We start from the raw sequence: 11,267 nt of genomic DNA, 5'->3' as shown, positions 1-11,267 counted from the left end.
CAGGATAACAAATATTATCTTTTTATCCTTTCTTCATATTATCTGTAAGAAGAATCATTTGAAACTGCTTTAGATGTGATTTGTCACATTTCATTTTCATCAAACCAGTAGCTTTTGAATTGAATTAGCTGACAAACTAAAATCTTCCTACTTTGTATTGCATTTGGATAAAACAAGGAAGGCAACGATGCTCGTTTGATTACATCCAATTTGAAAACCATGAGAGTAGATTCCTATCAAGAGAAATCTTCATTAAATTGATGCTTTTTTTTCCATGAGAATCATATAATGGTGACAGAATTGTGGAGTTCAAGCACAATGTCAAGACAAATGCAGGTAAAAATGGGGCCTCTGTGCAATAAGGACACATTGATTATTAAACAGACCAATCACTTATATTGAGAAATACAAGTTGTAAAGAACTACATAAAGTTTTTCAAGTTGCTACAAAAGCAATCAACTTTATAAAAAATCCATTAAAGTTAGGCTCATTGCAAAATTCTGTGACAATATTTTGAAACATGCTGACTTTCTTGTGCCAAAATAGATGAAAGGTTATTTTTATCTAAAAAGAAAAAAATGATCATTTTTCCTAATAATATTATCAAGGTGAAACAATTATTCTGGTACAAAAACCTCTCTAATGCATATAAATATACATAAAAATAAATATGTAGTATAAGTAAATCAACCAAGGTCCTCAAATTCATAAAAACAAAAAGATTTTATTTGCAAAAAAGAAAAAGGAACTATGTAGTTCTGAATTTTCTTGGAGTTCCTCAGATGGCATAAACCCATACTGGAGGGGAAAATTACCTTCATCATGACTTTCATCTGTGATCCCTAATTTCATCCACTTAACTTGAAAGAATATAAGGCTGTCTGAAAGAGGAATTCATAAGCTTTGTGAGTATGTGTCTTTAGATCCCTTTGGAAGTTTGGTGAAGCTTCTGGATCGCTTCCAGAAGAATGTTTTTAAAAGCATAAAATACATAGGATTATAAAGAAACCAACTGAAATGCAATTATCAAACTATGTTTTAAAAAAATCACAGATGCCAGGTTAAGAGCTACTACTTTAAATTCTGGCTGAAAGATTCCAAGTTGTCCATTTATTTATTTGAAAAATTAAATAAATATAGGCATTGCTAAAGAATCATGGGATTTAGTGCTAGAAGTCATTTATTCTACCACCTTCATTTATTTCAGATGAATAAACTGTGGTTGAATAAACTGAGGTTTGGGTAGTTTAAGTGACTTCCCAGAGGTCATTCAGTTTAGCAAGTAACAGAGCTCAGATTAAAATTGAGATCCTTTGACTTCATATCCAATGTGGTTTTTTTTTTTTCACATTACATACCATGACTCTGAATTGTCTTAATAGCTCTTAACATACTCTGATTACAATCTAGCTTTCCAGCTTTATCTTCTACTCCATTCACTCATGACCCCCTTTTTTTTTTCTTGTTAAGTCACTTCAGTCTTATGTGCCTCTTACTGATCTAATTTAGGGTTTTCTTGGCAAAGATATTAGTTTGCCATTTCCTTCTTCAGCTCATTTTACAGATTGAGGAAAGTAAGGCAAACAGGGTTATTTAATCAGTAACCAGGACGACTTACCCAGAGTCACAGAGCTGGTAAGTGTCTGAGGTTGGATTTGAACTCAAGTCTTCCTGATTCCAGACCTGGCACTCTATCCACAGTACCACCCAGCTGCAAGTAAAATACGATTTTTCAATCAGAAAACTATAGATTAATGCTGGATTCAAATTCCTACTGTCAAATCTGCTGCCTGTTTGAATCCCTGAAACTTTCTGGGCTTTTTGGGATTGGACTAGATGATCTTTAATACCTCTTTCAGCTCAGAACGATTTTAGGTAAAATTATGTGGCACTTTGGGTTCAGAGAAAAGATCAGTCATTTAGCTAGATGATAAAATGATGCTGTAAGGTAGGGCAGTAGATAGAGCATCCAGCTTGGTGCTAGGGAAGCCTGATTTCAAATCTGACCTTATTTAGTAGCTGTGTAACCCTAGGCAAATCATTTAACCCTGTTTCCTCACCTGTAAAATGAGCTGGAGGAGGAACTGGCAAATCACTCCATTATCTTTGCCAAGAAAACCCCAAACGAAGCCAGGAAGAGTCATACTAATGACTGCAATGACTAAACATAAAAAAAGGGGAGGAGGAATAGAGAGACTCCAGTAAAGTTTGTAAAGATGATTAAACTGAAATTTAGGGATTAAAGGATGGATGTAAGCTTTCTTGCATAAAGCTGTCATCTCTGTTAAGGCAGGGATGCATACAGGACAAAAAGCACTGCCTTTGGACTCAGGGGATCTAGATTTGAATCCTGTCATTTACTACCTTTGTGTCTTTGGGGAAATTATTTAACCTCTCTGGGCCTCTGTTTCCTCATCTGTAAAATGAGATCATTTGGGTAGGCAGTCTGAAGGTCTCTTTCAGCTCAAAAATCTGTGGTTTTATGAACATTTCCATCTCTTCCTTGCCTCACTGTGACACAACAATCTCCCTTGTTTTCAAAAACATCAGAAATACTCCCTGATCTTATGAGTCCCCCCATTCTCCGCCCAACCAAGTGTTGGCCAAGGAGTCATCGTGAAGTAAACACTATTTGCCTACAATACTCTCTGATTTCTTCTTAACGTGTCTGTTCTGAGGTCCTCCTGTTTATTCCACTCAGCCACCAAAAAGGCAACATGTCTGTTCTCAGTTAATTCTCAACTAATCCCGCCCTAGCTTTGGTTTCATGTTTATATTTTAATAGGGCATGCTTGAAGAACCCAAGGACTGAATCTCTCATCCTAGAATTTCAGATATTGACGGTAGAGATGATTGTGGTTTTTTGAGAGAGAGAGTAAAGGGAGTTAGGACTCTCTTTCATCACTACACTTAATGTAGGGGGCAAGGGAGTGAGTATAGCAGAAAGAGCATTTGTTGGCCTTGGACTCAAAAGGCCTGGGTCTGAGGGACGGCTTTGTCCTTTACTAGTGACATTTACTAGCAGCTTGGGCTAGTAATTTATCTCTCTGAGCCTCAGTTTCTTTATCTGTAAAATTGGAATTGTCATAGGTATGTACACCACACTTCATAGAGATGTTGTTAGGAACAGATAGCAAATATGGAGTGAGGTATAATTTTATGTTTTATAGGATTGACTCAGGCAGCAACCTTTCTCAAAAGAAAAAAAGAAACACAAAATGTTAGCTCTGAAAGGTACTTCATAGACCACTTAGTCTAATTCCCTTATTTTTATAGATGAGGAGACAACTTCAGAACAGGGACGTAATTTAGCCAAGGTCATACAAGTCAGTGATAGAGGAGAAATTAGGCCTGGGGTTTCCTGAATCTTGACTATTTTCATTACATGAAGATCAATCTTGTCTTTATGGGGATGGTGAGTTCAAATCTCTCCCCATTCCTGGAGGGAATAATGACTGCATAAACAAACTATAAGTTTTAGGACCCTGATCAATGCAGTGAATAATCTGCTTTAGAGGAATAATGGTAAAACATTCCTCACTCCTCTTGGCAGAGAGGTGGTGAACCACATGCACAAAATGAGACATACATTGCCAGACTTTGGCATTATGTTGTTTTGTTTTTTGCTTAACTATACTCATTTGCTCTAAAGGAGATTTTTCTGTCAGCTGAGAGAGCAGAAGTTCCTCATTATTGGAAAGTGACAGAAATCAAAACAAAAGCAACCAGATTTTTTTTAAAAAGAGAGAAACTGTCAGGAGCAGCTAGGTGGCACAGTGGATAGAGTCTCAAACCTGGAGTCCAGGGGAACTAGGTTCAAATCTGGCCTCAGATTCTTCCTAGCTGTGTGACCCTGGGTGAACTGCCTAGTTTTTAATCTTTTGTTTTAGAGTTGTTACTAAGCCAGAAAGTAAGAATTAAAAAAAAAATTTTTTTTAAGAGGAATTATACTAGTTCAAATCTTGGGGTGGAAGAACCACTGAGTCGTGCTCATAAATGAAGCCCATTACAATCTGTTAACTTCAAGCAATTTTTAAGTTGATATTTTATTATTTGTATTTCCAGTGTTTCTGTTTCTTGATTCTTGTAGTTACTTTACCTTCTTTATCTGTAAAAATGGGGAAAATAACCACACGAAAGAGGCTATTGTCAGAAAAGTTCTTTTACCAACTGTAAAGCACTCTAGAAAGGAGAACTGTTAATAACATGACTCACCCGTAGATATTGACTCAAGGTGTCTCCGCTAAAATCAGTGACTCAGTGACTTGGCCACCAGCCTCCACCACAAAAGGATCCCAGAATCCCAGGAGCTCATTGTATTGGACCTCAGAGGTCCTCTAGCTCAACTCAATTTGAAAAGATTCCCTTCTACAACAAACCCTACAAGTGGCATCCAGCCTTTGCTTGTAGACCTCCAATGAACCAGAACCTACTACCTTCCTGAGGCAGCTCTAATCATTGGAAAACTTTTCCTGACTGCAAGCCTTAATTTTCCTCTTTCCAGTTTCTAGTAATTATTCCTGAGAAGGTAGGTGCCTTGAATGGAGACCAACAATGGGGTATTGATGTGTCTAGAGCTTCCCAGGCTTTCAAACACTCTTCCTATTAAAGGAACTTTGGTGGGGTGTCTGGAACTGACAAAGACTGCTAATCTGCCCAGTTGAGAAGTGGGGAAAAGCTACAAAAGGCTTAACTTCTCCAAATTCCTCCTGTTTGCCCATTACCAGCCAATTTTGCTAATTTTGTTTCATATATTTAACAAAATAATGGTTGATAATTTCTTTGTGATGCCTGGCTACAATTTGGGGGTGGGGTGGAACACAGTGGCAGATTCCAGTGAATATCTGAACATGCACAGAATTTAGGAGTCCAAGCAGCCCAGTTCCATTGAATTACTTAACAAGAAGGGAGCAGTGCTGTTTAAAGTAAGTAAGATTTTTATCCTGGCTGGAGGGCTCTAAACTGTAAAGATTTTTATAGTTTTTATATAAATGGAATAATATTTTCATGTTATTTTGTAAACATTAAATCACTATATAAATACTACCTATTATAAAATTGTTATGAAAATGAGTTTTGTAGGGGGTGGCTGGGTGGCTCAGTAGATTGAGAGCCAGACCTCAGATACTTCCTAGCTGTGTGACCCTGGGCAAGTAAATCACTTAACCCCCATGGCCTAGCCCTTACTATTCTTCTGTCTTGGAACCAATACACAGTGTTGATTCCAGATGGAAGGTGAGGGTTTAAAAAATAATAATTGTTATTAAATATATAAAATAATAAATAATGAATTCCCAAACAATAGCATTAGAGATTCATGTGAATTGAGTCTCCTGTATCCTTAGACTAAAAAATCAAGTCCAGACTGAACCAGATTTAAAAGTCTAGAGCAGAGGTGTCAAATAGGAGTAGATTGCATATGGCCCACAATGTCCCCTTGGTGCTACACAAACCAGGTTAAAATAGAATTGGAAAATAGTCAATTAAAAAAAATAGAAATACAACACATGGTTAACGCGATATTTCAAAACTAAGTCAGTCTGATGGCAGAGTTCCTCAAGTCTGATTTGGTGACCCTTGTTTCTGTTTGAGTTGGACACCACTGTCATAGAGAACTAGCCCTCAGAGGATCTTTGGTCTCTGAACAAGGGGTGGAGTGTGGTAGCATCCAAAACTGCCTATTAGGAAGAGAAAAGTGACTCTTGGGAAAAGTAGCAAGGCCAAAGGTGAGAAAGCCACATTTTGCCTTTCACCAATCCCTGGTAGCTTCAGATAAATTTCACCTCCCCAGGAATCAGGGTATTTCCATTCTCTGCCAAACTTAAGTAAGTCCCACTGATTTGTATTCCTTCACTTTTAGGGGTCCAGGCACCCCAGTTCTATTTAACCCCAACAGTATGACTGGATTTTAAAAAGGAATATTTATTTCAAAGGTATAGCAAACACATACAAATACTGCCCCAACTCCTGGGAAGCATGATCGGCCCTAAATTCCCTCTGTCTCTATGAAGAGAATTAGGTTTACAGCCTAGCTCAATTCCTATCTAGCATTAGTCCCATCAAGTTCCAAGTCCAAAGCCCTCCTGGGCTTGCCTCCCAGCACGTTGGCTCTGCTTGGCTCATTTGCTGGGCTGGCAGCAACATCCCACTTGGAATTCTTGTTCAAAGGTCTCTGTGGCTTGATTTTTCAGATCTGGGACTCCATTCTCCTTGTTTAGAACTGAAAAGTACAAATGAAACAAGATCAGAATTTTAGGTCAATTGAGGCAGCTAGCTGGCTTAGTAGTTAGAGTGGCGGGCCTGGAGATGGGAGGTCCTGGGTTCAAATGTGACCTCAGACATTACCTAGCTGTGTGACTCTGGGCAGTCACTTAACCCCAAATTCCTGGCCCTTACTGCTCTTCTGCCTTGGAACTTTATTGCTACTTTGTTGATTCTAAAACAGAAGGTATATATTTAAATTAAAAAAAACAACAACTTTAGGTTGATTTCTCAGGATCACAGGACCCTCAAGCAAAGGAAATGATCATCCCCACACCTGATTTACTACAAGGTGCCCATGCCATGGGGTGAACAAAATCTTCACCTCTAGATGCTACCAGAAGGAGAGCAAGATTGTCTCAGTCTGGTCCTATTTAAAATGCAGACAACTTCTGCTGTTTAAACAGTGGAAAGAGGATTGCAACATGCCTTTTCCCAGAAGCAGTTCCCTGGCATTTCCCATATGGGTGCCTTGATCTTGAGTGATCTGGTCAAGTGCCAGTCTCCTTTTATACACACACATACACAAATGCACACAAACACATATATACATATAGGTACATATGTATGCATATATATAAACATACATGTGTATATATAATAGCTTAAAATTGCAATAAAACTTTGGTATATATACTTAGTTCAATTTCTCTCTTGGACTCCCATCATATATCATGAATTGCTTGTTGCATATCAAATATTTTAAACTGTGTGACCTGTGGTCATTTTATTTAAATATATCCAAAACAAAAGTAATTCCAGACCCTCCCTTCTCCCCACCAAACCTACCCACCTCTATCCCAAATTTCCCTGTTTCTGTTGAAGGTGCCACCATGCCTATAGTCACCCTGGTTTGCAACCTTGGGGTGACTGCCATGTGGGGTGGAGGACAAATCCCCTCCCCACTCTCCCTGCTAGACTCTGAAAGATATGGGAGGGAAAAAAGCAAAGAATGATTTGGCTCAAGATTGAGGTTCTTCCCCTCTTCTTCACATTCTGGCTTCTCTGACAGATGACTTTCCTTTAAAGTGATTCCTCAAAGGATCTTGCTGTTAAAGACTACTAAGGGTATAGCTGATCCTTCAGGAAGGGAGGGAATAAGTGTCTATACCAACTAAAGGTCTAGTCAAGTCTAAACATTTCTTTACAATCTCCTTTAAGATTGTAATACCTTGTTTATGTTACTTACCATTTATATCCTCCAATTCAGTGGTATCAAACTCAAATGAAAAGAGGGGCAATTAAATCTTAGGTAAAGATCCCTGCAGGATACTAATTTAGAAACCCACATATTAACATTATCTATGCTTTGTGGTATCTCTTGGTATTATTTCCCAATTATATTTTAATGTGGTTAGGACTAAGCAATACCCCACCTCACTACAATTATTTTATTCATTGGTTGTTTTTAAAATCTCATTCCTGAAATTATCTTTCTCCTACCTTGAGGGAGCTTTCCTTTGAAAAAACAATTTTTTTAAAGGTAGTCAAGCAAAACCAGCTGCCACACTGACCACATCTGAAAGTATATGCAATTTGCCCTAGTTTTCACCTCTCTAAAAGGTGAGGGATGACTAGGTGGCACAGTGGATAGAGTGGCAGACCTAGAGTCAGGAAGACCTCTTTCTGAGGTCAAATCTGGTTTCAGAAAATGACTGTGACCTTGGGCATATCACTACACTCTGCCTCAGTTTCCTCATCTGTCAACTGAGCTGGAGAAGGAAAAGGCAAACCAATCCAGTATCTTCCTGCCAAGAAAATCCCAAATGGTATCACAGAGTCAGACACTCCTGAACAATAAAGGTGGACCATCACTGTATGATCTGTATGGGCCCTGAATTAATCAGCATTGCTTGTGATATGCCAAGATTCCTTGGTGTAGTGAAAAGAGCCCCGATTTTTGAGCCAGAGGACTCAAACTCGAGTTCATTGCTCAATTTTGCTCATTTCATGAATTTACCTATGATTAGATGGACTCTCTCTATGGTCCACCTCTAATTTTAGGATCAAATTACTGGTTTTATCTCTAATAATGCTGGTGGATTCCTTCTCTACTTTCTTCAAAGGCCTGGACCTCATGAAAAAAGGATTGTGGAGGTGAAGGGCAGGCGCAAGAACTCAAGGGAGCCCTGATGGCAATCTAGGGACGTTTTTCCACCCGACACCTTCGGCCTCCATTTACTGTGGTCATTGAAGCCCCCCTTCCTTCCTTACCCAGCCCTGGTTACCCATGTTTACCGGCCAGACCCCACCGCCACCTGGGTGCCCTTCCCCTCTGCTCCACCAAGGTCTTTCCAGACAAGTCCTCAAGCCCCACCCGCCCTCCAATCACCATGGTAACCACGGTACCTACCCCCTTTCCCTTGCCCCTCCCTAGGGCTTGCTTCAGCCCCACCTCCGGATTCAGGGTCGCTATGACGACAACTCCCTCCTTTTACCCTGCCTTACCCCCGCCCCAGCTCCTCCTCCAGGCCAGAGTGCTGGGGCCCCGAGCCGCCCTGGCGGCTGCTCCGCCTCTTTTTCCCGGGGCGGAGTTGGGCTGTGTCTGCGGCGGCGGCTGCTGCGGCTGAGGCGGGGAGGCCCGGGAGGTCGAGGAGGCGGAGCCGGCCGGGGCTGCCTAAGTGACGGCAGCGAACAGCCCGGCTCGGCTCAGCGGGGAGGCAGCGGCGCCATGGCCCCTCTGGGGTCGGACCGAGTGGGCTACTGGGGCCCCACCACGTCCACCCTGGACTGGTGCGAAGAGAACTACGCCGTGTCCTTCTACGTGGCCGAGTTCTGTGAGTGGCCGCGGGTGCGGGAGGGCGCGGGGACACCGCCAATCCCCGGCAGTGCGGGACGGGCTCGAGCCCGGGGGAGACCGCCACCTGTCCCAGGCGAATGGGGAGTATGGAGACCCCATCTCCCCAACACAAGGGAGTGGAGAGTGTGGAGACCCCTCCCCAGGGGGCATGGGGAGCGCGGAGACTCCCCCATAGCTGCCCTAGGGCAGGGGGGATGGGGAGAGTGGAGACCCGAACCCCCCCCCCCCTCCCCGCTGCCGAGGATGGGAGTGTGGAGATCCTACTCCATGCCTCTCCGCCTTAGGTCGTGTATAGACCCCCACCTGTCCCAATTCAGGGAGGTGGGGAGTATGAAGATTTTGTTCCCTTTCCTCCCTCCTGCCCCAAGAAGATAGGAGTGTGGAGACTCTTCTTCCCTGGTCAGGGGATGGAGAGTGTGGAGACCCACCTTTCCCCAAATCTGGGAATGGGGAATGTGGAGACCCCTCTAAGGCAGAAAATGGGTAGTGTACAGGTCCACCTCTTCTTCCCCCTCCTCCTCCTTACCCCCTCCCCCCCCCCCAAGGCCAGGGGTGAGGAGTGTACAGAAATCCACTTACCTGAAATTTAGGGATTGAGAGTGGAGACCTACCCCCAGCAAGACTGAGAGTGAAGATCAAGTGGCAGGGGGGGTGGAGACCCACTTCCTTCTACCAAGGCAGACCCAACCCCTCCTCAGCCTCAAAACAGGGACAGGGGGGAGTGTGCAGGCCTACTTTCTCAAGACAGGATTCTCTCTCAAAGGAGAGGATTAGGGGGGCCTTGTCACCCAGGGGAGCCCCTATCAGCTGGTGGTTGGGCATGCCAGGACCTTTCAAGAGAGCAGTGAGTATATCTTCTGATTTGCAATACTTTGGGGAAGGCTACCTGGGCCAGTGCAAGGCAGAGAGGGGGGCACCCTGTGGCAGAGGAAGGAGTTAAGGAGAGAATGAATGGAGCTACCACTACCCCTGCCCCAGCCCTTAGGGACCCTGGTGCCAGGGGAAAAATATGGGAGATCTGGGAGGTCATGGGAAAGAATAATAGGGGGAAGAGGAGAGTATTACCTGTGCTTTGAGAAAAAGGGGATCCCCAAAGACTTGAGGTTAGGAGACACCTTGAGATTCTGACGGTTGAGTTGAGGCAGGGCAAGAGCACCCTTGAGAGACTAGAGGTTCACCATCTCCACCCACCAGGATGAACAAAAATCAACTCCCTGCCTGTCTGCCTGTTTGTACCAGGTGCTGGCAATCTTGCCACCTTCCCCCCCTTAGCTTTCTACCTGCTACCAGGCCTCAAGGCCTAGAAAGAATTATTTTTTTCTTTTCTCCTTTTCCCCATGAACCTTAAACCCTATTCTTTTTCTGTTTTCTCAACATCACATACTATCTGTTCATGTCAGACTTACCACTGATCTTTCCTTGCCTTCCCCAAGCCCTGTTGTGTGTGCCACTGCTTGACTTGGGGTAATTTCCCATGGCCATAAAAACCTGCACACCTCCAGCCTCCTCTTTCCAGCACCTCCCTGTAATTCTAGAATTCTGGCATGAGCTGACTGCAGATTTGTCTCCTAACATGACTACCTCAGGTACTGCTTGTACCCAGCTCTGAAGCCACTGGGAAAAATTCTCTTCATCCCACAACACATACTCATTGCTATCTGTCCACTAACAACTTGTCCCCATCTCTCAGCCCCTCTCTCCAACTGTTCAGTTTTGAGGGCACAATACATTCTGCTCCCTTCAGTTATCTCTTTTGATCAGGCCCTTTAGTCAGGGCAAAGAGTACTTAAGGACTTAGTTCTTTAACTTGACTGAAGACAAGATCCACACCTGGCTCTGCTATATGCTCCAGGTATTTTCTTCATGCCACAGCTTCCCAATTCTGCCTGAGAAACTACATTATCTTTTTTTTTAATTTTAACTCTTACCTCCTATATGGAATCAATTGATTCCAAGGCAGGAGAGCAGTAAGGACCAGGCAATGGGGGTTAAGTGACTTGCCCAGGATCACTCAGCTAGGAAGTGTCTGGTCAAATTTGAACTCAGAACCTCCCATCTCTCAGTCTGACTCTCTGTCCCCCTAGCTGGCCCCAAACACCATTATCTTAGCGTCCCACTCGGGCAAGGTCCTGAGTCATTCCAGAGACTAACTCATTCTGCTGTCTTACTCCCCCAATCACTGTAGTTTTCTGATTATTTCAGGCC

At 42.9% G+C, this 11,267-nt stretch overlaps 1 protein-coding gene and 1 long non-coding RNA gene across 2 annotated transcripts in view; one reads left to right on the top strand and one right to left on the bottom strand.

Moving 5' to 3' along the window:
- Positions 1-5,903: 5,903 nt before the first annotated feature.
- LOC130453837 (uncharacterized) lies at positions 5,904-8,849 on the bottom strand. The gene is made up of 3 exons (XR_008911429.1): positions 8,711-8,849; positions 6,347-6,437; positions 5,904-6,221 (listed from the first exon to the last, which is right to left on the bottom strand). It is a non-coding gene; the product is annotated as an uncharacterized LOC130453837 (long non-coding RNA).
- A 57-nt stretch (positions 8,850-8,906) lies between these two features.
- ACER3 (alkaline ceramidase 3) overlaps positions 8,907-11,267 on the top strand; it is a 208,853-nt gene continuing 206,492 nt past the window's right edge. Inside the window, exon 1 of the mRNA XM_001377978.4 lies at positions 8,907-9,039. Coding sequence (XP_001378015.1) covers positions 8,934-9,039 — 106 coding nt within the window. The 5' untranslated portion in view covers positions 8,907-8,933. The remainder of the gene's footprint in view (positions 9,040-11,267) is intronic.

Source organism: Monodelphis domestica, chromosome 4 (assembly GCF_027887165.1).
Source record: "Monodelphis domestica isolate mMonDom1 chromosome 4, mMonDom1.pri, whole genome shotgun sequence".
Lineage (NCBI taxonomy): Eukaryota > Metazoa > Chordata > Mammalia > Didelphimorphia > Didelphidae > Monodelphis > Monodelphis domestica.
The sequence above is the reverse complement of the archived record's forward strand: the minus strand, read 5'-3'. Positions and strand labels throughout refer to the sequence as shown.